We start from the raw sequence: 26,622 nt of genomic DNA, 5'->3' as shown, positions 1-26,622 counted from the left end.
AATTTAACATGTGTAGGGGAAGACCTAATTTCTGAGTCAAGACAGCATTACCCAGCTTCAGCCAAGATAAGGTTCCCTTGCACAAATAATGTGGCAGAATATGAAGTATGCATCTCGGGATTAGGATGGCAGTCGGCATGAACATCAAGGAACTTATGGTCATAGGAGATTCCGATTTGCTGATACACCAAGTTCAGGGTGAATGGACTACCAAAAATGTCAAGATCCTTCCATACTTGCACTGTGTAAAAGAGTTGTGTAAGAAGTTCACCATGATCGAGTTCAAATATGTTCCCAAATTCCAGAATGAGTTCACCTATGCTCTTGCAACCTTTTCATCTATGATCTAGTATCCGGACAAGAATTACATCGATTCCATCGAGATAGAGGTCCGAGATCAGCATGCATATTGTTTTCATGTAGATAAAGAGCCAGATGGTTAACCTTGGTACTATGATATCAAAAGGTTCCTCGAAGTAAGAGAATACGCAGAGAATTCTACCAATTGTTAGAAGCGAGCACTAAGAAGATTAGCAAATCCCTCTTTCCTTAACGGGGACGTCATATACAGAAGGACCCCGTAATTAAGTCTGTTAAGGTGTGCAGATGATGCTGAAGCAACGAGATTACTGGAAAAGATATATGCAGGAAAAATGCGGGCCTCACATGAACGGTTTCACTTTAGCCAAGAAGATTTTAAGAACCGGATACTTTTGGATTACCATAGAAAGTGATAGTATCTGTTACGCGCAGAAGTGTCACCAGTGCTAGATTCACGGGGATTTCAGCCGAGTTCCACCTAATGTGTTGAACGTAATGGGTTCTCCTTGGCTATTCGCCACTGGGTTCATGGACGTGATTGGACTTATAGAACCCCTCGCATACAACGAACATCGTTTTATCGTGTTAGCCATCGACTACTTCACCAAACGGGTCGAGGCCTCTATATACAAGGTTGTCACAAAGAAGGTGGTAGCAGATTTCATCCGTAACAACATAGTTTATACATTCGGATCCCAGAGTTAATCATAACTAACAATGCAGCTAATCTCAACAGCGATCTCATGAGGAAGATTTATGAGAAATTTAGAATCGTCCACCATAATTCCATAGCCTACACGCTATAAATGAATGGAGCGGTTGAAGCAGCCAATAAAAACCTAAAGAGGATCTTACAGAAGATAATGGAAAATCACAGGCAGTGGCACAAGAAGCTATCCTTCGCCATACTGGGTGACTGCACCACTATGAGAACGTCCACTAGGGAAATGCCATACATGTTGGTATATGGCACAAAAGCTGTGATACCCGCAGAGGTCGAAATACCATCCTTAAGAGTCATTAAGGAAGCTAAACTAGATGATGCAGAATGGATACATGTCAGGCAAGAACAACTCATGCTCATCGATGAAAAGAGAATGGACGTAGTATTTCATGGTAAGCTTTATCAAAATAGGATGTCCAACACGTTCAACAGAAAGGTGAAACCTCGGCAATTGACACCGGGGCAACTGGTTTTGAATAAGATATTCCCTCATCAAGAAGAGGCCAAAGGTAAATTCGCACCGAAATGGCAAGATCCTTACGTGGTACAACGAGTATTGTCTGGAGGAGCATTGATCCTAGCAAAAATGGATGGCAGAGTCAGCACGAAGCCCATCAAATCAGACGCAATCAAGGGATACTACATTTGAAGATAGTAGAATTAGGTTTTGGTTATAACAGAACTACACCTTACCTGACTTCCCACGGTGGGATACGTAGGCAACCCACATAGGATCCAGTATCCCTCCCCCTTTTATAATAGAAAATCCAAATATCATTTTATATGTATTCGGAACAACACCACGACTTGATTTCCTTTGGTGGGAATACGTAGGCAATCAACATTGGATTCAGTCATCTATTGTAATTAAACTATGTTTTGGCCTGATCCCATTTGGATACGTAGGCAGTCTGAGTCCGACTCGGCCACTTCATTTCAACTCCTTATCATTTTGCATCTATTATAATCGAACTATATTTTTACCTGATTCCATTTGGATGCATTGGCTGCTTGAGTTATGCTCAGTCATTCCATCGTAATTCATTCATTATCCTTGAACTACGTTCCGACCTGATTGTGATCGGATACGTAGGCAACCTGAAAAGGTTCGATCATAACACTAGGAAAGCCTTTGTAATGCATTTGTTTAGATTAGGATACGATCGCAACAACAAGAAGCTACTTCATCAGGGGCATCTATAGAAATCGTCATCAACGGGAAAAAATCATCTAGAAATGATACTCGTGTCAAAGGGAATTTCTAAACATGTCATAATCCGTAACAATGACATTTGCCATAATGATAAATGATTTTCAATATATATTTTTTTTAAAAGAAAAAAACTCTATATTTCCACTTGTCAAACTTCGTGGCATAATCTGCCAGATCCGGGGCAAGGCCAAACCCACAATCAACACGAACTAATGGGCCCTCCCTACTAAGAATTTTTTCTTTGAGCGGAGGATCGATAGGAATCGAAGGATACCGGAGCACACTATGAGAAATTACGGACCCACTACCATCTCATGAGCCCTTATCTCTCCTTCATCATTCAATTCATTTTCTCATATGGTTAAGGACTAACTTCAAATTCTTCAAGCTCTTATCTCTTCAAATCCAATTCCGCCATACTTTTTTTCGATCGACAGTCGTGATAAGTGTGGATTTTTACCACTTATTAGTACCTTCTTGCTTTAGTTTTAGTCTGAAACTAGTACTTTTTGTTTCCAAATCTAATGAAATTGTGTGAATTGTAGGCATGTTTGAGGATTGGAGCTTAATAAAGAAATCTAACTCAAAAAGGAGTAGTCCAGCTCAACAAGGCAAAAAGGGAAAATGCGGAGCAGAAGTGCGGTCCGCAGATGATTATGAAGTCCATAGAAATTGTAGCACGGCCACAGATGATTCCTTGAAGCTTCAGTGGAGTTTAGCATAAGCGCGGTCCTCACACCAAATTATGCGGATGCATAAGCTGGTCACACTAACAAAGCATGATAAGTTCAGAGAAGGTGCAAAAGATCAAGTATGAAGCCTCTTGAAAGTGCAACTTCATTGATAATTGTGCGATCGTAGAAGCTGAAGTGCAGCCGCAGAGATGATTGCACGGACGCAGAACCTCCCGAAGGGCATTTTTGTTAGAGAAATTACGGACACTAGAAATAGACGGGAAACACTTTTTAGGGCAATTTTTGTATTGTAGCAGCAGCTAGTGATTATATTTAGCTATTTTGGGATATTTGGAGAAACAATTAGAGAAGACCCATTAATTTTACACTTTAATTCTAGTTTTATGTCTTTAATTACTTCTTCTCTTTATTTTTCTATGTCAATTATCATGAGTAGATAAATTTTATCTAGGGTTGTGACCCAACCCTAGTGTGTAAAACTTATGGATTGTTAATACTAATGCTTGTTTATCATTGAGTATTTGTTATTTAGCCTTTTTTATGCATTATATTAAGAATTGACGGTTGAAAACATTAATTCATGCCTATTTGACTTAGTTCGTACTTGACAAAGAGGAGCCTAGTCTAGGAAAACTTGGCTAACAAGAAATTGAGCTAGTTAAGGTTTTGACTAGTTTGATTAAAGGATTTGAACTAGAGATAGAGATAATCCAACTTGGACTCGTATCAATGGCTTAGATTGATACCCATTTGGACATGAGAAAGCCAATTTGGGCATAACCACTTTATGACTAAGAGGTATTGAGTGAGTAATTGAGAATTAAGAGTCATAATACACGCCGATCTACCAAAAAAGCATTAACTTAGTATACCCATTAGGTTTACACCAAGGTGAAGGTTACACCCCTAGGATTTTCCTCAATTGTTTAAAAATACCAAAAACATTTCATTCTCTATTTGCTTTTATTTAGTCTAATTTCTTAATTGTTAAATTAGATAGAAATCATCCTCTTTGTTTGGAAGTATAATTAAGCTATTTCACGTTCTCTTTTCAAGTATTTACCTTAATACCGATTATAAACTCCCTGAGAAATTCGACCCCGACTCAAGTTCGATATTATAATTGCAACGACCGTTTACAACTTAATATTAAGTGTGGATTGGAAGTGACCAATTTTTGGCACAGTTTTCGAGGAGTGTTTACGGTGATAGCTATATGCTTGAGTTTGTTTCTTGAAATACCTTCTTTTACTTTCGTGATTCTAATTTGTTGAAGTGATCGTAGGTACCAAATGGCGAACAACGAGCTTGGAAATTTGCCTTTGGGAGAGGTGGATGGCGAAGACGAGCAACTTCATGAAATGCCTCAAGTTCCACAACAAAATCACCGAGGCCATGGTCAATAAGACAATGTGTCTCCTCCTCCCCCACCCCCATCACCACAACCACAAGTGGCGTAACATCGAATTTTTCCCAATGAGGCAAGTGCCATAGTCCCTGTCATGCCCCAAAACCGAGGAGCGCGATCGGCGCTCAACCGAGTGAACCTGACCGAGCAAGCCTGTTAGATTTAATTCTCCCCAAACTCATCCACGAATGGAGATAATACATATTTTCATTAATTAGACAAAATGGTGTCCATGTCTACAATACCAATTCATTACCAATAGTTTCATCATTTTTAAAGTCTCAAATGGACAAGTATACAACCACAACATAACATATTTTGACTTTTCCAACACCAATACACAACCCACACTATGTCTATGGAGCCTCTATAGATAAAGAAGAGTACTATGATAATGCCGGCAACAAGGCCCTGGCTGTACCTCAACCATAATACATAAAGAACAAAAGATACATGACCCCGGGATGAAGTGGGGCTCACCAAGTCTACTGGGAAGAAGGTGTACTGCTATCACTGATCAATATCTCCTGTTGTGGAACCACCTGCATCCATTTAAAAATGCAGCGCCCCCGGCAAAAGGGACATTAGTACCATCGAATAGCACTAGTATGTATAACTAAACACCCTCTCAATAGAACAAATAATACAAACAAGAATATCATAATATCAATGAAAGCCTTAATCAACATCAAACCTCAATTTAGGATCAGGACAGTGTTCAAATTAATTTTCATATCTCACATTAGGAGATTTTTAGTATCTATATTCCATTGTTCACAATACCATTATTCACAATACCAATACCACTGTATTCTTAGCACAGAGTCCGATCACGACCCAATTGGCTAGGCTATCTCATTAGAGACATCAACCGCAATTACTTTCAGTATCAGTACCACTGTCTTTAACACGGAGTCCGATCATGACACGATCGGCTAGGATATCCATTAGGGACATCGACCATAATCACAATTTCAATTACAACTTCCAACACAATCACCACCATGTGTGCGGCATGGTGTCCGATCACGACCCAATCAGCTAGGCTGTCTTATTCGAGACATCAACCTTTTTGTATCAATCATTGCATTTCATATTACTTTCACATATTTTCATTTCATTGGCACTAATGGTCATCATTATAAGATCATTTTTGGCATGTTGGTCGTATTTAGTATTTCATGCTCACCTTTTTAACTTTCTAACATCAACATCATCAACAGTAACAACAACAATTCAAATCAAGGCATATAGTACACATGTGAGCAATTAAGAGTCTAAGGCACATAGAGATTCTTCACAAAATTTGGCATAATAGCCTTCGTTTGAACTTGACTTGAAGTCAAAACATTATTAATACACAGCCCATATTTTAACACATCCTTAATCGATAACATAACATGAATAAAGCATTTGGGATGCTTGTTGAACATATATCTTTCATCCCAATCTTACTCGGAATAGCAAATTTTATATGAACCACTCGGTGCTTACATAATTCACATGAATATCATAGGATCCAATTCTAAGAGAAGAGTTTAGCCAACATACCTCACTTGAGCTTCCTTACACTCTAAATGTTTTAGAATTCTTAGCAACTTCAATCTATTGTAGAAATATAACAAATTGAATCAAAATTAGGAAGATGATCATGGTTCTAGCTCATTTGAGCATTTTATCAAACACTTAGTGTTCATTAAGGTTCCAAGGTCCTTTTATGGAGAATTCCATCATCCCACAATTCAATCTTTACCGTTTTTAGCTCAACAATCTTCGTACACCCTTTTATAACACATGCATGTAAATAAACAACCATCCTGCCCAGAAATTATCTTGCTAATTGTCCATTTCTACATAAAATTCAAAAGTGAGGGTTAGGGTGTAGAATCTTACCTCTAGGATGAAGACCTAGTGAGTTTCCCTTCTTAATCTTCCAAAACTTGGGCAAGAATTAAAGAACAATTATTGAAGAACACCTTCTCACTCTAGGGCACTCTCTCTCACTCTAAAATATCAGATTATAGCTCAAAAATGGCCCAAAGAGTGTATTTAACGAAATAGGGTCGGGTTTAAAAAATCCAAAAATGGAGCTCTGAAACGGTTCTGCGGTCGCATATGCGACCTCATATCGGTCGCCTAATTACTGACAAAAATGATCAAAAATTTGTCTGTGTATACGATCACTATGCGGTCGCATAGTCGATCGCATAGCTGCTTCCAGAATGGCCCTCTCCTGCTCACTTCAGCGGCCATTATGCGGCCCACAGAGTGATTATGTGGTTGCATAATGGACCGCATAAACGCGCTTTTCCGCCAAAAATGTTCCTTTACTTTCCGATGCATTGTTCAACCCAAATATTTCGAGCCGCGGCACCATGAAACATTATTTTCTTTGCAAATTTACCGGGCTTTACACTTAAGTACTTCAAAATTTTTTCGGGGTGTTACATTCTCCCCCGCTTAGGATCATTCGTCCTCGAATGAGGGTAAGAATCCCTCATTAGCATCTTACGCAACTTAGTTTGTCTTATACCACAAACTAACAGCCCCAGATTTGACTAACTCCCTAAATTTCAAATATTTCGCCAAAGTTTCCTTTGTAATTAGGCCTATCCACCTGTCAGAGAGCCCCAGAAACACATCCTAACAACATATACATATTCCAACGACGTAATATAATACAAAACAACACCAACTATGGCCTCATAAGCAATATATTTCCAGAAAGGAACACCCGTAACGCCAATTGTTCAAATGATACAAAATTCATAAAAAGTAAGTATTATAATTTTCCTAGATCACAACTCTATAAATACATGGACATTCAAACAAATAAGGATACTTTTTCTTCATTTCTTCCTCAGCCTCCCAAGTAGCCTCTTCAACCTGTTGGTTTCGCCATAGCACTTTTACGGATGCAATTTCTTTGTTTCTCAACTTTTGGACTTGCCGATCAATAATAGAAACTGGAATCTCTTCATAAGTCAATTCTTCATTAACCTCAATAATCTCAACCGGAATAATGACTGTGGGGTCTCCAACTACTTTCTTTAACATAGACACATGAAACATCGTAAGCCTAGTCTGGCACCATGAAACATTATTTTCTTTGCAATATTTACTGGGCTTTACACTTAAGTACTTCAAAATATTTCCGGGGTGTTACAGTCCCCCTCACATTAGGGCGTGAAATTTTGAAATTACCAATGTTATGCTTACTTTGCTCGAGCAACGAGGTTATTTCACCGGGGTGCCGAATCAAAATGCTTACAAGCATTTAAAGGGTTTTTTGGATACGTCTTAGTGGAGCAAACAAATAATGTTTCGGAAGATTATTTGAGGCTATGTATTTTTCCCTTCTCTCTAAGGGATAAAGCTTTGGATTGGTTGGAAAGCTTGCCTAATCATTCTATCCATACATGGGATGAATTGGCGGCAATATTTATAGCAAAGTTTTTCTCTCCCCGGCACATGGCTACTCTTAGGGATGAAATATTTGCTTTCAAGCAAGAGCCCAATGAAACTTTGCATGAAATTTGGGAGCGATATTTGACAATGGTGAAGGAGTGCCCGAATAAAGATATGAACGACAACATGATCCAACAACCTCTCTACAATGGTATTAATATTAAGAATCAATGTGTGGTCAATCAATTATCAATCCCGAGCTAATGTTTCCCAAGGTGATCCTAACATGATTCATCTTCATAAAGAGTTGCAATGCCATGGGAAATCCATTGCCGAATTTACAATAATTATGACCCAACTCTCTAAGGCCAACTTAATCAAGTACAAGCTCCTAATAAGGTTCACGTTATGGAAAAGGGTAAATATGTAGGTCAACAAGAAGAGGACCAAGGGTCCATAATTTCAATCCCGAGTGGCTATAATTTCTCGGTCCTTGTTCTACATTACCAGTTATTCTTTCCTCTTGTTTGACTAACGTGCAGGTTGATTAAACATGGGCGGTGTTGCAAAAGAAGAAGGCTATTGGGTGGACTTTGGCGGATATTCGGGGTATAAGTCCCGCATTTTGCATGCATAAGATCAAGTTGGAGAATGGTGCTAAATCGTCCATTGAACATCAAAGAAGACTCAATGAAGCTATGCAAGAAGTGATCAAAAAGAAGATTATCAAGTAATTGGATGTCGGGGTTGTCTATCCCATTTCTGATAGTTCATGGACCTCTTCGGTTCAATGTGTCCCAAATAAGGGAGGCATGACGATTGTTACCAATGATAAGAATAAGTTGATTCCTACAAGAATGGTCAGCGGTTGGAGAGTTTGTATGGATTATTGTATGCTCAACAAAGTTACAAGGAAGGATCACTATCATGTTCCTTGATAGGTTGGTCGACCGTGCTTTCTATTATTTCCTTGATGATTATTCGGGCTACAACAAAATTATTATTGCTCTGAGAGATCAAGAGAAAACCACCTTGATATGGTGTTTTCTATTGAGAAGTTCCGCGCGTACTTTATGGGTGCCAAAGTTATTGTCCACACGGATCATGCAATACTTTTCTACCTTATGAGCAAAAAAGAATCTAAAGCTCGGTTGATGAGATGGGTACGTGTTTTGTAAAAAATTGATATTGACATTCAAGACAAGAAGGATAGTGAAAACCAAGTGGCGGACCACTTGTCTCGTTTGGAGGAGGAGGGGAGACCACATGAAGGCCTTGAAATAAATGACTCTTTCCCTGATGAGCAACTTTTTGCACTACCAATGAAATAGGTACCGTGGTTTGTGGAATTAGCAAATTTTCTTGTGAGTGGTATCATTTCGGATGAGTTCTCTTCAAACCAATGAAAGAAGCTCAGAAGAGATTGTCAAGACTACTATTGGGATGAGCCATACCTTTTTCAGATTTGCACGGATGGGGTGATTAAGAGGTGTGTGCCGGAAGAAGAGCAAGGTGATGTTCTTGGAGCTTGTCATTCATCGCCGTATGGTGGTCATCATGGTGGAGCAAGAATGGTAGCTAAAGTTCTAAGTTGTGGTTTATATTGGCCTACTCTCTACAAAGATGCAAATGACTTGATGAAAAGATGTGACGAATGTCAACAAGCCGGTGGAATTTAAAAGAAAAATGAGATGCCTCTTACAACCATCTTGGAGATTGATATTTTTGATGTTTGGGACATTGACTTTATGGGCCCTTTTGTGAGTTCTTGTGGAAACACTTATATTTTGGTCGCGGTGGATTACGTGTCCAAATGTGTTGAGGTTGTTACCTTACCCAACAATGAGGCTAGAAGTGTAGTGTCCTTCTTGAAGAAGAATATTTTTACGAGATTTTGTACTCCACTTGCAATGGTAAACGATAGGGGTCACATTTTTGTAACAAGGCTTTTGACATTTTATTTAGCAAGTATGGTGTTACTCACAAGGTAATGTCTCCCTATCACCCACAAGCTAGTGGTCAAGTGGAAGTCTCCAACCAAGAGATAAAGAGTATCTTGTCCAAAACGGTGAATGCAAATCAGATGGATTGGTCCAAGAAGCTTGATGATGCACTATGGGCTTATCAGACGGCTTACAAAACACCTATCGGAATGTCCCCATACTGGTTAATGTTCGTAAAGGCTTGTCATATTTCGGTGGAACTAGAGCATAAGGCAATGTGAGCCTTGAAGCAATTGAATCTTGATTGGGATGTAGTCGCTAACTTGCATGTTACACAGTTGAATTAATTGGATAATTTCTGGTATCATGCTTATGAGAATTCATCCTTGTACAAAGAAAAGATGAAATATCTTCATTACAAGTACATTTGAAATAAGGAGTTCAAGGCCGATGATCTAGTGTTGTTATTTAACTCAAGGTTGGGGATGTTTTCCGGGAAGCTTAAGTCAAAGTGGAGTGGTGTGACACCCTTTCGTGCATTGGATTTTAAAGAACAAGAACAATGAAATATTCCGAGTCAATGGTCACCGAGTGAAGCACTACTTGGAAAAGTTGGAGAGAGCCACATGGTGGCGGTTATTTACTTCACTCGAGGATGCTATGACATTGTGTCGTGCCACAACGTTAAATAAGGCATTTCTTGGGAGAATCAAATATGAAAGTTATTGTCTGTTGAATCTAGTTTCAAGAATATTAAGTTGTTTGTTGATACGATGTCGGAGTAGGGAGAAATGAGGATTCAAAGTAGGGTCACTCAAGCTGGCATAAAGCAGCTTAGTCACCTACTAGCTTAGTGAGGCAGTGGCTTTTTATATTCAGTTTGTTCTCAAGTTTTTCAGAACATATCCAGCACCTATTGAGGTGAAACAAGTCCCCAAATATTCTATCATGTTCTCCTTATAAATTGTCCAACAAATTTAGTAACTCTGGGTAGAAATATTCACGCAAGACTTGAGAGGCGCGGGGGTGTTCATGTTGTATCTCCTACTTGAGTTTTAACGAGTTTTTCTTGTTGAAGCCAACCTTAATTTGAAGGAAACCTTGCTATAATATTTCAAGAATTATTTTTTATGAGGATTTGAAACAAAGAAAGGCTAAGGTATGTGAGGTTTAACTTCTTTCTTCATAGGCATGAGTTTTGTCAAGTTACAATTCATTTGCTTCATATGATTCTTGAGAAAATATTATCTTTCCTTGTTCTTCTTAAGATATGAGACTTGAAATTCATCCATAATCAATTTAGAAAGCTCAACTTCAAGACTTTGTTGTATTTAAGTTTCACCTTTCTTCTTTGGAGGCATGAACTTTCCAAATACGGTAAAATTGATCCCTATGAGACTCAGAATTCGGTTATGAGTTTTCCTAGTTTCTTGCTGAGTTGCGAGCTTTGAAACTCAGTTATAATCTATTTGAGAAGATAAATTTCATGTCTTGGTTGTATTTTAATGGCCTATGCTTTGTTGTAACCTTATACCCAGTTCACTGGAAATTCCCCGTACTTGCGCTCTGAGGTTCGCAATTGAGTGGGTGTTGGCCATTGCTTGAGGTGTGTAGCCCATTGTGGTATGTAATGGACCCATTGAGGGCCACAATTATCTCTGGCTAGGAGTTAGTTTGATGTTCGGAAAGGTCCAGTTATATACTATGATCAACCCGCAAGTCCACGACAGTTCCTTTAAGCGACGAATATGTATATATGTGTGCATAGATAGTATGGATGTGTAAGTGTTTAGACACATGTAGATAATGAATGTAGCATATTGCGTATATTGATTTGGCACTCTATAGTTATACATGAGATAAACATTCAGACTTTTAGATGCATATAATATAGATAGTAACCGTTCAGACGGTAGTGTTCAGAGGCATAGCCTTCAGACACAGAGTGTTCAGACAGATAGCGTTCAGACGCATTGAGACCGTTCAGACGGATATACATGTTAAGGTGTGCTGAAGATATTAGGTGAGATAGCGTTCAGGCACTTATATAGATTATGATAGTATGTATACAAATATAAGAGACACTACATATATAGATTTGGAATTACTAGTATGATAACAGATTCAGAAGTAGGCGATGCACTTCAGTTATATTTTGAGCTTCTTTACGTTACTCTTTATTTCAGTAAGGATGGAAGTTCCAGAGTGTGCCATATGTTTCAGATGCATTCTCAGCCCTTCTGATATACTTTAGTTACCTTCTTGTTTCTTGTACTGTCTTTCTAGGCTAACATATAGACAGTTCAGAGAAGTACTTGTATTTCAGTTACATTATTACTGTCCATGATATTACTTAGTTTCTTTATGATTATATTTCTATCTTACATACTCAGTACATCAGTCGTACTGACGTCCCTTTCTCCTGGGGGGACGCAACATTTTCATGCCTGCAGGTTTAGGTAGTTCGGAAAAAGACAGACATCTATAGGACAACAGGTAGCATACTCGAAAGCACTACTTTGTTCCGGAGTTGCGAGTACAGTGGTATGTCAAGTTTTATAGATGGGTATGGCAGAGTCCTATCCCATCCTTATGTTCAGTTAAGCAGTTATTCTTAGAAGGCTTGTAGACATGAATCCTGTGGTTTAGATATAGTCTGTATAGCAGTCATGTTAGGTCTTATCGGCCATCCAGTTATATGAAATCCCTGTATATAGTGTATTTCCCATTTAAAGCTTTATTTATGATTTTAGTAGTTTATGTATGAGTATAAGATAGCAGGTCAGCGGTAATCGTTTGTTAGCGCCAGTTGCCTATCGCGGCCCTAGGATGGGGTCATGACAAAAGTTGTATCAGAGAAGTTTAGTCCTAGGGGTGTCTACAGCCAAATTAGGAGAGTCATCATTGCTTCTCATTCAGATCGTGCGATATATCCATAGTATAAGAGTTTAGTCAGCTAACAGAATGTTTTGATTACAGTGTGTGCGCTATGAGTAGAAGAGCTTTAGTTGCCCAAAAAGGCAAATCAATAGCAGACGAGGGCACCAGTCAAGTTCCATTAGTAGGTAGAGCAGAGCCAAGCACATGACGAAGTTTGATTTGAGACATTGCAGACCCCTCCCCCACTAGAGGAACTAAGACATGCTGCAACTACTACACCTTCTGTTCTTCCATCGGATACTCAGGGGCAGGACGTACGAGACGCCATCAGACTCTTGACTGAACTAGCAGCAGCTCAAGCTCAGCGACAAAATAATGATGTTTATGTTAGGGGAGTTGCTAGTACGAGAGTTTGGGATTTCCTAGAATTGGACCCTCAAACTCAAACATGATCCAGAATAGATAAAGAACCGTAAGACTTCACAGACAGGGTAAGAAGAACATTACGAGTTATGCATGCTACAAAAACTGAATCAGTAGAGTTAGCCTCCTATCGCCTGCATGACCTTGTAGTAGGTTGGTATCGTACTTGGAAATTATCTAGGGGAACACATGCACCTCCAGCATATTGGTAGGAATTCTCGGAGGCCTTTCTTAAACATTACATGCCAGTAGAGACTAAGCGAGCCAAAGTTGATAGTTTCTTGAATTTACGCAAGGGTAGAATGAGTGCCAAAGAGTACGGCCTTCAGTTTAATTTGTTAGCAAGGTACGCCCCAGCTATCAAGCATAGATGGAAGATAGGGTACACAGATATGTGGTAGGTCTAGGACCACACTTGATAACCGAATGTATGACTGTTGTGTTACGACCAGGCATGGACATAGCCTATATGCTGGCCTATGCTGAAAACCTAGAAGTACGAGAGGAGCAACAGCAAGCTAAGCGAGAATCGAATTGGAGTCAATGTAAAAGGACTAGGTTCTCAAGGTCCTTTGGCGAGCGTTCAAATAGTAATAGACAACCCGAGTTCAGACAGCCAACGACCAACATGTCACCTCAGTTTATAGAGCCTAGATCTATACGTCCTGAGGCTAGTCAGAGTTCCAGAGCTTCTTCATCACAACACAGAAGTGTCTCTTGTCAGCTAGAATGAACCTTTCCACGAGGTAGGAATTGTCGTAGATTTCATGAAGTCCAGTACCATTTGGGCAGTGGTGGATGTTATATCAATGGATATCCAGCCACAAAGTGCGAGATTGTACGCGTAATGATAATGAGAGTGTGGTGCAGCCAACAGAGTTTCTAGCCAGATCCCTAATGGAAGCATGCAACCAATCGAGGTAGAGGTAGACCAGCAACATCCAGATCAGGTACATAAACTTTCTACCAATCTTCATATTATTTGAGTTCTTGAACATTCGAGGACGAATGTTCTTAGGGGGGAAGAATACTACACCCCGAGTTTTTTTGTGACTTTATTTATTCTACGCGTGACATGGCAAGTACGATTTAAAAGAATTTGACATGTTTAGAAATTTATTTTACATGCCATATATAATGTACATCAATTATACGTTATGTATATATACCCAAACATGGAATATTAGAAAAGTCGGCTTGAGTTGTTGCAATTTTGGTTGAGATACGACATGTAACTAGATCACATTGTGACCAGCATTGTTCCTAGCATATGGAGCCTTTTGGGGATAAATTATATATGATATCGAATGTCTATGTATGTAGTTTCTATTGCTTTAAACCGTACATCAATACGATGTCAGAATACAAATCTATGAGCATCCGAAGTAGGGCTGCCAACACGTCACTAGAGTATTACGGCAAAAGCAGGCAGGTTACTAGGCCAACTTACAGGTCAGTTTTCTCCCAGTCCATAAGGAATTTGAGGATGATTCGAACATAAAAGTTGGAGTTTGTTGAATCTAGTTTCCAGAACATTAAGGCATTTGTTGATACGACATTGGAGTAGGGAGAAACGAGGGTTCAAAGTAGGGTCACTCAAGCTTCCAAAAAGCAGCTTAGTCACCTACTTGCTTAGTGAAGCGGTAGCTTTTATATTCAGTTTGTTCTCAAGTTTTTTTAGAACATATCCAGAACCTCTTGTGGTAAAACAATTCCTCAAATATTCTCTCATGTTCTCCTTGTAAATTATCCAAACAATTCAGTAACTTTGGGTAGAATAATTCACGCAAGGCTTGAGAGGCGTGGGGATGTTCATGTTGTACCTCCTAATTGGATTTTAAGGAGTTTTTCTTGTTGAAGCAAACCTTAATTTGAAGGAAACCTTGCAGTAATATTTCAAGAATTACTGTTGATGATGATTTGAAGTAAAGAAAGTCTAAGGTATGTGAGGTTTAACTTCTTTCTTCATATGCATGAAATAAACTCAAGTTACAATTCATTTGCTTCATATGATTCTTGAGAAAATATTGTTCAAGTATGAAACTTTCCTTGTTTTTATTATGATATGAACCTTGAAATTCAACCATAATCAATTTAGAAACTAAATTTCAAGACTTTGTTGTATATAAATTTTACCTTTCTTCTTTGGAGGCATGAACTTGCCAAATACAGTAAAACTGATCCCTATGAGACTCTGAATTTGATTATGCGTTTTCCTTGTTTCTTGCTGAGTTGCGAGCTTTGAAACTCAGTTATAATATATTTAAGAAGCTCAAATTTCTTGTCTTGGTTGTGTTTGAATGTTCTATGCTTTGTTGTAACCTTATACCTAGTACATTGGAAATTCTCCGTACTTGAGCTCTTAGGTTCAGAATTGAGTGGGTGTTGGCTATTGCTTGAGGTGTGCAGCCCATTGTATTATGTAGTGGACCCATTGAGGTCCGCAATTCTCTCTGGCTAGAAGTTAGTTTGAGATTTGGAAAGGTCTGGTTATGTACTATGATCTCTCTGAAAGTCCACGACAGTTCTGTTAAGCGACGATTATGTATATATGTGTGCATAGATAGTATGGATATGTAAGTGCTTAGACACATGTAGATGATGAACGTAGCATATTCCGTATATTGATTTAGCACTCTATAGTTATACATGAGATAGACATTCAGACTTTTAGACGCATATAAATATAGTTAGTAACCGTTCAGACGGTAGCGTTCAGACGCAGAGTTTTCAGACACATAGCGTTCAGATGCAGAGTGTTCAGACACATAGCGTTCAGATGCATTGAGACTGTTCAGATGGATATACATGTTAGGGTGTGCAGACGCCATTGAATGAGATAGCGTTCAGGCACTTATATAGATTATGATAGTATGTATACAAATATGAGAGACACCACATATATAATTCTGGTATTACTAGTATGATAACAGATTCAGAAGTAAGCGTTACACTTCAGTTATATTTTGAGCTTCTTTGCGTTGCTCTTTATTTCAGTATGGATGGAAGTTCCAGAGTATGCCATATGTTTCAGATGCATTCTCAGCCCTTCTGATATACTTTAGTTACCTTCTTCTTTCTTCTACTATCTTTCTAGGCTAACATTTAGAGAGTTCAGAGAAGTGCTTGTATTTCAGTAACTTTATTACTGTCCATGATATTACTTAGTTTTTTTATGATTATATTTCTACCTTACATACTCACTACATCAGTCGTACAAATGTCCTTTTCTCCTTGGGGATGCTGCGTTTTCATGCTCGCAGGTCTAGGTAGTTCAAGAAAAAACAAACATAAGTAAGACAACAGGTAGCAGTCTTGAAGGAATTCTTTTGTTCCGGAGTTGCGAGTACTGTGGTATGTCTTGTTTTATAGATGGTTATGGTGGGGTCATGTCCCGTCCTTATGTTCAGTTTTGCAGTTATTCTTAGAAGGCTTGTAGACATGAATTATGTGGTTTAGATATAGTATGTATAGCAGTCATTTTATGTCTTATCAGCCATCTAGTTATTAAAATCCCTGTATATAGTATGTTTCCCCTTTAAAGCTTTATTTATGATTTTACTAGTTTATGTATGAGTATGAGATAATAGGTTAGCATTAATCGGTGGTTAGCGCCAGTTGCCCGTCACGGTCCTAGGATAGGATCGTGACATTTTCGAGGATTGATTTGGCCTAGTTGAGGTAAGTATTTTGCCTAACTTTGTGTGGGAGAATTTCCCCTTAGGACTTGGGTTGATTCATGTTATTTGAATCATGTGAAAGATGTGTACACGAGGTGACGAGTGTGTACACGGGATTATATATGGTATTTTGACTAGTTTAGACTCTTATGCTCTTTCATGCGTTTAATTGGAAATTGTAATATCATGTTATATCTTCCATTGTTAAATTACTCTTACGTGCATTACTTGATGTTATTATCACATGCTCTATCTTTTATTGTCAAACAGGCTTTTAAATGCCTTAATTGATATTGTTATCTCTCTTATTGTCATGTGCCTTTTTAATTATGGAGTTATTCTCATTTGAAGTAGTTATTCCATGATGTCTCTTCATGTTGAATTGTTCTCATGCATTTAGACGTAGTTGCTATTACATACTACCTTTTTTGTTGTTAAACTTATGTTATACAATTGAATTTAAAGTTGTCTTTTGTGGGAATACCTTCATTTGAGTTATTGAAGTTAGAGTTATGAAAGCTATTATCACATTGAGTTTGAAGTCGTTGATTATTGAGATATCTTTCCTTGTTGAGTAAATCTCATTCATTTTGTTATTCTTGAGATTCTTATTCACATTGTGGTTGAGCCCTGGGCCATATGTTGTGGTAACTTTAGTATTGTTGATTTTGGCAAGTTGTGGCATATGGGCACTTGTGGTGCGAGTTGTTATTATGTTGTGATATTGATGTGCATGTGGCGGTATAAGGATAGGTGTTAATGTGCATGCGGCGGCATAAGGTGGGATTTATGTGCGTGTTGCTAGTAAAGGAATTACATGAAGCCACACGACTACATAAGGGGCTAAATGCGTGTAGCTATTTCGGGAAAATTATTTTCAAAAATCTAAATGTAAGGCTCACGCGGCGATATAAGGTTAGGTTGTGATTGTGAAATGTGAAATGAGGTTATGAGCTGTGTCACCTCAGTTGTAATTATTGTTGTACATTTTATGTTAAAAAGGCTTGTTGGTTGAATAGCTCTTGTTGTTTTCCTCACTGTCTTGCTTGAATTTGTCCGTATTGGATTACTTATTGTTCTCATCATCGGTTCACTTCTTTTTTCTTTTACCGCCTTAATTTTCGTTGTAGCTTACATTATTATATTTCTTTGTTGTCATTATTTCCCCGCTTTCCATTAGTAGACAATACTATACTTCGTTTAGTTTTTCTTATCCTAGTAGGTGTATTGACCTGGCCTCGTCACTACTCCACCGAGGTTAGGCTTCATACTTACTGGGTACCATTGTGGTGTACTCATGCTATGCTTTTGCATATTTTTGTGCATATCCGTATACATCTACTCGTGTCGGGCGCCAGTGATCGTATTGTTATCTCCGGAGACTTCAAGGTATACCTGCTCAACGTTCGCAGGCCTCAGAGTCACCATCTATTATTTTCTTTACTACTATTTATCTTATAATCAGACAGAGTTGTATTAGAGATCTTAGTACATTCTATAGAGCTTATGACTCAGTTTCACCGGTTTTAGGGATCTTGTTACAGATGTTTCTGCTTTGGAGTTATTATGAGCTTTTATTATCTTAGTTTGTTATTTCTGTTAAGTTATTCATGAATGTTAGGCTTACCTAGTCTTACAGACTAGGTGCCATTACGACTACCTTAGGTGGGATTTTGGGGTCATGACAAATTGGTTGATAGGTGTTACGAGTCATAAGCAAGTTTAGTAGAGTCTTGCAGATCGGTATGGAGACGTCGTACTTATCTTCGAGAGGCTGCAAAACTGTTAGGAAAAATTCAACTTCTTTGATTCCTTATCGTGCGAATTTGTTGATTTTGAAATCTGAATTTTTGTCTTTCTATTCTCTCACATATGGTTAGGACACGCACTACTGGATCCAATGATCAGACACTCGCGCTCCCTGCTAAAGTCGCGAGAGGCCGGGGCCGGGGTAGAGGCTGTGGTAAGGCATATGATTCAACCAGAGCACCTGTTCGAGCAGCCACAAAAGAGCCACCAGTAGCTCCGATTGAGGGACAGGAACCCGAGGTGCCTGTTGTCACCCCTGCACATCAAGAGACCCTAGCAGAACTTTTGAGAATGTTCGGCACTCTAGCTCAGGCAGGATTGACCCCCCTTGCACCAGCTACATCCCATGCTAGGGGAGGAGATCAGACTCCCGCGGCCCGTACTCTAGAGCATCGGGTCCATGTTGATCAGGTCCTGAGAGTTATGCCAGCGCAGCCTGTTATTCTGGTTCAGCTCGAGGTTAAGGAAGAGACATCTGAGGAGGAGTTGCTGAGACTTGAGAGGTTTAAAAAGTATCACCCTCCTACTCAAAGTGGCACAACTGCCGAGAATGTGCAAGATTTTTTTAGAGAAGTGCCACCGTATTCTCCGCACCATGGGTATTTTGGAGACGAGCGGAGTTCCCTTTACTACATTTAAGCTGTTAGGAGCAGCATATAGATGGTGGCAGGCTTACGAGGAAGGTAGGCCAGTTGATGCAGCCTCACTCACTTGGGCTCAATTTTCAGAGATGTTCTTGAGAGAGCTTGTTCCCCAGACCCTTGGGGATGCATGGCCCATAGAGTTTGAGTAGCTGCACCAGGGTATTATGTCAGTGTTAGAGTACGCTATCAAATTCAGTGAGTTGTCCCGACATACACCTACCTTGGTTTTTAAAGTTGGAGAGCGAGTCTGCAGGTTCATCGAAGGGCTTAGCTATGCTCTTAGATTCGACATAGCTCGAGAGTGGAGGTGGATACTCCATTTTGACAGGTGGTAGAGATCGCGCGGAGGTTAGGGTGTATGCGGGGCCAAGAGAGAGGACAGGGAGGCCAAGAGGCCTCGAGGTACTGGAGAATTTAGTGGTGACCACGCTGCAGCTACAACCCGATATGGCAGGGGATATGTGAGTCGGCCAGTTCATTCAGCACTTCCGCTAGTAGTAGTGCTCCGGCTCTTCTGAGGTCTTAGGTTGCACACTATGCACAACCACTTTCCAGTGCACCTCCTACATGGGGTGCCTTCAGCAGTCAGTCTAGCTAACCAGGCAAGAGTCAGTTTCAGCAGCCACGCCCACTGAGAGTTTGTTTTGAGTGTGGGGATACCAGATTTATGGTGAGAGACTGTCCCAAAATTAGGAGGGGTGCACCTCCACAGCCTACACTGGCGCCACGGATTCTACAGGGTCCACATGGTTCTCAGGCTATGGTTGTTGCTCCAGTTGCCACTCCACCTGCACCGCCAGTTAGGGGTGGAGGTCAGGCGGGTAGAGGTTGCCCTAGATGGGGAGGCCAAGACATATTCTATGCTTTCCCGGGTAGGACGGAGGCAGTCGCATCAGATGCAGTAATCACAGGTATGGTTCCGCTTTGTCTTAGGGATGCATCGGTCTTATTTGATCGGGGATCCACTTACTCATATGTGTTATCTTACTTTGCTCCATATTAGGATATATCACGTGATTCTTTGAGTGCTCTTATATATGTGTCCACGTCTGTGGGAGATTCTATTATTGTATACCGTGTTTATCGGTCGTTTTTAGTTACTATTAGTGGTTATGAGACCAGAGTTGATCTATTGCTATTAAATATGGTAGACTTTGATGTGATCTTGGGCATGGATTGGTTATCGCCCTATCATGCTATTTTGGACTATCACGCCAAGACCATGACAATGGCTATGCAAGTGTTGTCGCAGTTGGAGTGGACAGGTACGTTGGATTATATTTCTAACAGGGTGGTGTCCGTTCTAAAGGCACGGCGAATGGTCAAGAACGGGTATGATGCATACTTAGCCTTTGTGAGAGATGTCAGTGCTGATACTCCTACCGTTGAGTCAGTTCTGGTAGTGAGAGATTTTCCAGATATGTTTCTAGCAGACCTACCGGGCATCCTACCCGATAGGAATATCTATTTTGGTATTGACTTGGTGCTGGGTACTCAACCCATTTCTATTCCACCATATCTGTCACGACCCAAAATCCTGCCACAGGCATCGTGATGGCACTTAGTCTCTAAGACTAGGTAAGCCGAATATAATAACAATTTAAGCCATATTTTTTTAAATATATATAAACCAACAGCAGAAATAATTACAAATATAACAACCTCCCAAGACTGGTAATACTGAGTCACGAACTCTAACTGAATACATGGAATGATCTCAAGGTCGAATACTCAATACTTTTTGATTAATAATTAACAGTACAATAAAATTGAAAGACTCCAAGGGACTGCGACGACCAAGAAGCTCTACCTTGATTCCTTGCGATCACACTTTAACTCTGTCCGAGTCCGATATCTCCAACTCCTGGCTCTGCACAAAAATGTGTAGAAGTGTAGTATGAGTACACCACGGTCAGTAACCAGTAAGTATCAAGACTAACCTCAGTGGAGTAGTGACGAGGTACAATCGAGACACTCATTACTCTAATAAACTCTGCAATATATTATGCAAAAATAATAGGAAACAAATAACAATGATGGAAAAAATAATCAACCAGTGATATACACAGCAGGGCGACAAGAACACCATAAATATTGCGCAACAAATAATGAATACAAGTATAACTAATTAATCAAGTCCTTCCAATATAAATCTTTCGCCTATATATTTTTCAAATAGAAATCTTCAGGATATAATACTTTCAAATAAATCTCTTTCAAATCGCTTTCCTTCAAATAAATATCTTTCAAATAGAATTCTTTCAAATGAATCTTTTTCGAACAAAAGTCACCCTGTGACACGGCATTTCAAAATCATAAAATACGGGTCTCAGTCCACTTTTATATTTTCACGGCACCTCATGCCAATTTCTCTATCACAACCGCACGGACAACTCACGTGCCAAATGTCATCATCATTTAACCACGGCACTTCGTGCCCACATTTCATATCACAACTGCACGGACAATTCACGTGCCAATATAATCATTATTTACTCACGGCACTTCGTGCCCATATTTCATATCACAACTGCAGGGACAGTTCACGTGCCAATATCATCATTATTTACTCACGGCACCTCGTGCCCACATTTCATTTCATAATCTGCTTGGCAATAACCACAGGCTCCCTATTTCAACATAGATCAGACTATTATCAATTTACCAACAACAAGAAAAATTGCACAAGGTATAAAAACAAATACAAGGAAAATTACAACATCACATGAAAATTACCAACACAATAATCCCACATCATCACATATCATCCCTGACAATAGCCACCCTTATCTCTCCTATAGCCACCCTTATTACTCCTATAATAGCCTCCCTTATCCCTCCGCCCAGACAATACCAATAGCCACCCTTATCGCTCAGACAATATCCCAACACACATAACAATAGTGAAATGCCATACTTATACCCACATAATATCAACAGTGAAATGCCACCCTTATATCCTGAAAATAATAACTCAAATAACAAAATAATTTACACCGAATATTATCACGGCAACATAACAAAATCAATTCATATCACAATTTTCCCAATGGCCACAATCAATTCCAAACATATAACAAAATCAATTAATTTCACAACAAATAGCCCAAGACTCCACACAATATGTATGAAACCTCAAAACAACAGAGATAAAAAATACTCAGTATAGGGCAACGCCTTCATTAATCCAAATTCTTGATAATTTTATAATGCCTCGGTTTAAACTTATTTCATTAATTATTTGCAGATGGAAAATCTATAATATAATTATTTTCAGAAAATATCAAATCACCAAACTCACGGAATTCACATAAATATACAAGCAATAACCACATCAAATTGTCATATAAAAATAAATTCAACAAACGCGAATTGAGGCATGACAAATAGATGATTTAATAAATGCCAACAACTATCCAATTTACTACACAATATGCCTAAGACTTTAACCCAATCAATTTTGCACATGTAAGCCCGAGTACGTACTCGTCACCTTGCGTACACGGCTTTTCACAATTCACAAATGGAACATAAGACTTGATGCCTAAGGGGTAATTCCCCCACTCAAGGTTAGGAAAGATACTTACCTTTTTAAAGTTATGCCTATATTCCAAAATAGTCATCTTGCTTGAATAAATCCTCCGGACAGCTCAAATCTATTCAAATTAATTGTATAACTTCATTAAAATTCATCGAAAATAATTGCGGATAATAAAACACCAACTTAAAATTTTATTCTAAAAAGTCAGCGCAGGGCCCGCCCCTCGGAACCCGACAAAATTTTTACGGAATCCGTATATCCATTCCAATACGTGTTCAACCATACCAAAATTATCAAATTCTGATAAAGGATCGCCCTTCAAATCTTAAATTAAAGTCTAGAGGATTTATACCATTTTCAACCCAATTCACTAATTTAGTGATAAAAACAACAATAGATTCATGTAATCTAACCAAAATCAAGTTAAGAATTCTTACCCCAATGTTTTTCTTGAAAAACTCTCGAAAACTCGCCTCACCCGAGCTTCCTTGGTCCAAATATGGAAGAATGAGATGAATTTGGACTTTATTCTGCTGCCCAAGGGTTTGTTCTTCGCGTTTGCGACCCTCCCCTCGCGTTCGCGATGAACAAATTCTCCAACAGCCATTTTCAAACTCTTCTCAGACAGCCTCTAGTATAATAGTCATAACATTTTGTACGAACTCCAAATGATAAATAGTTTAACTTTTTGAAAATAAAACTCCAAGAGCTATAACTTTTATTTGTTGCTCATCTCCCGATTCCTTATAAATTGCGAGATATAAGTTTTCAAAGTCAACCTTGTGCAATAGAGATTTCCAAACTCTTCCCAAACAACTTATAGTATATCCACCATAACGTTTTGTACACAACTCCAAATGACAAATGGTTTACCTTTCTGAAAACGAGACACAAAGGGCTACAACTTTCATTTTGGATCATCTCCAAATTCATTATATATTGCGAGATATGAGCCTCCAAAGTCAGACGATGGACAGCAAAAATTCCTTCTTCGCGAACGCGAAGAACAAAGTCCCAACAACAAAATCCTTTTTCGCGAACGTGAGAGGCTCCTCGTGAACTCGGAGAACAACACCAGAACCAGCAACATCAAAACATCCAAACTTGGTCCGGAACCACCCCAAATCAAACCCGAGGCCCCCGGGACCCGTCCAATCATACCAACCATTCCCATTACATAACACGAACCTGCTCGAGGCCTCAAATCACATCAAACAACATCAAAAGCACTAATCGCACCCCAATTCAAGCTTTATGAACTTTAGAACTTCAAACATCTACATTCGACGTCGAAACCTATCAAATCAAATCCGATTGACCTCGAATTTTGCACACAAGTCATAATTGACATTACATATCTACTCCCACTTTCGGAATTGGAATCCGACCCCGATATCAAAAAGTCCACTCCCGGTCAAACTTCTAAAAAACTTTCCAATTTTCAACTTTCGCCAAATGACCTCGAAATGACCTACAGACTTCCAAATCCACATTTGAACGCTCCCCTAAGACCAGAATCACCATGCGGAGCAATATCCCAAGCTCAGAATCCCAAACGAACATCGATAACATCAAAATCCACTTCAACCGAAACTTAGGAAATTTTTAAACTTTAAAAATGCCATCCTTCAGTAATAGGCGCTGAACTACTCCCGGGCCACGTGATACTCGACCTGAACATACGCCCAAGTCCGAAATCATCACACAGACCTATTGGAATTATCATAATTTTATTCCGAAGTCGTTTGCTAAAAAGTCAAACTCTGGTCAACTCTTTTCATTTAAGCTTCAAAAATGAGAATTATTCTTTCAATTTAAATTCTTAATCTTCTGAAAATCAAACGACCGCACACGCAAGTAATAAAACATATTACTAAGTTGCTCGGGACCACAAGTAGCTGAATGGGGTATAAATTCTTAAAATGACAAGTCGGGTCGTTATATTCTCTCCCTCTTAAACATGCGTTCATCCTCGAACGTGCCAAGAATTATTCTGATGACATTAAATTACTGACTGCATTATTTCACACATACTCACGGGTGATTCTACGTCACCGTAAATTTAACAGGGTCCCGACAACATCATCTCAGTGGAGATTATTTCTGTTACTCACACATATAAGCATTAAAGCCAATTCCTTACACTCCAATCAATTTCAAATTCCTTACATCAACACACGGTATTAGTTTCAATCGGCTGTAGCAACTCGTCCCTACGCACACATCATATGTATGTCCATAACCACATCTCTGGTCATAATAGTTGTTTATAATTAACTTCAGCATCCTCAATTAATCTCATCTTAACAAAAATCTCATATCTAATTTTCACAACACTGACGGCAACACGCGAGGCATGAAGACCTCATAATTATTTACTCAGGTTAACGAGTCACATTTAACGCGGACTGGGCACTCACCTCGTAGGCTAAAACTCAATAATTACAGTACAATTATGGCACAGAAACACATAAAAGAATTATCATATAAGCCTATCAGGCATGACTCCCTATTAGTACTATAGTACAAATTAAATTTCACAAAGGGAGAATTTAAACTCATAAATATTTCACCACAAGGACCTCGTCCTTATAGAACTTCCACCGTAGCTTGTAGCCTAGTTTAAATATTTCACATCATATTAAAATGCGAGGATCTCGTCCTCAACTCAGAATCACAAGTATTTTGCACATTGTGCCAACTGAAATTTTCAATTTCCCTTCTTTCTTCTTTTCAATAAATTTCGTAAACAATTTGTTTGTTTTCACAACACATAATGAACCGACATACCAATAGGGCATATAATTCATAAAATTGAAATCAATTATTTCGAAATCACATCAAAACGCACTTTAGTGAGTAATAGAAAGTCATTTTTAGACTTATAGCCCTCAATAGTGAACAAAAATAAAAATGATAGACATGGGCTAACACCATCAAATCTCCCAACAGGGATAAACACGTGAGTGGTGCACAAAATCACTAACTCACCATACATGGAGCATGATAGGAGGGTTCACCCCGATAATTGGAATTGAATCAAAATAAGAACAGTGCTCCTCTATTACAAATTAAATCATACCTGTAACGACACCATCTTGTGTAGCGGCCTCAGCCATACCATATCAATTATATCAATGGGTCGGGACTCCCCCTCTAGGGAGCCCCTTACTCACAAGTCCTCCACCCCTAACTGACTGTGCATGTGGGGTAATAACTGGAATAGAGCATGTAGCATGAGTATTCTGATGAAATCTACTTATCCCAAGTCGGGGACAATCTCTCATGATATGCCTAGTATCACTACACTGATAACAACCCCATTGCGGGTTCAGCTGCTTATACTGAGTCTGTGCCGGATAACTGGAACAATCATTATAGGAACCTCGTGCTGGTGGTGCATTAAATGAACTTACTGGAGCAACCTGAGTATTCTAAAATTGTTTCCATGGCCCTGCTGATACTGAAATGTAGAATTATTAAGGACGTGGGAATACTGCATGTCCTAAGATCATCCCATACAAATATCATCTCTTAATCATATACACGTTTCGGAGAACCTTTCAATACCACATAAATACATCTCATGCCAAAATGGATATAACATATGACCCCGCAATCTGATCGTTGATAGTGGACTCCCCTCACTTGGCGTGAAGCCATAGGACACATTCCGATGATCCACAATACTAACCTTCATCGCTCGTACGACACCGGTCATAAGACACCTCAAATCATTTATTTAGCGCATGTCATCCTTGTGAAAGTTAAAATCACTTCCTCCAGTGTCTTGGATGCCATTATGTACCCTTCGCTAAATAGAAGCCCCATACGAACTACATAGTCTCTAATACCACCAACTATCTTCAAATCTACATCCACCTCGTAACCCTACCACAATTGTGACGATTAGGCAACTAATTAAACCTTCTT

The 26,622-nt window shown here is 39.1% G+C and overlaps 1 protein-coding gene across 1 annotated transcript; it reads left to right on the top strand.

Annotated features, from left to right (window-relative positions):
* Window positions 1-1,127: 1,127 nt before the first annotated feature.
* Window positions 1,128-1,694, top strand: LOC138892596 (uncharacterized). Its single transcript, XM_070176332.1, has one exon. The coding sequence runs from the start codon at window positions 1,128-1,130 to the stop codon at window positions 1,692-1,694; it is 567 nt and encodes a 188-aa protein (XP_070032433.1).
* Window positions 1,695-26,622: the final 24,928 nt, after the last annotated feature.

The sequence above is a fragment of the Nicotiana tomentosiformis genome, chromosome 5 (assembly GCF_000390325.3).
Source record: "Nicotiana tomentosiformis chromosome 5, ASM39032v3, whole genome shotgun sequence".
NCBI lineage: Eukaryota > Viridiplantae > Streptophyta > Magnoliopsida > Solanales > Solanaceae > Nicotiana > Nicotiana tomentosiformis.
The sequence above is the reverse complement of the archived record's forward strand: the minus strand, read 5'-3'. Positions and strand labels throughout refer to the sequence as shown.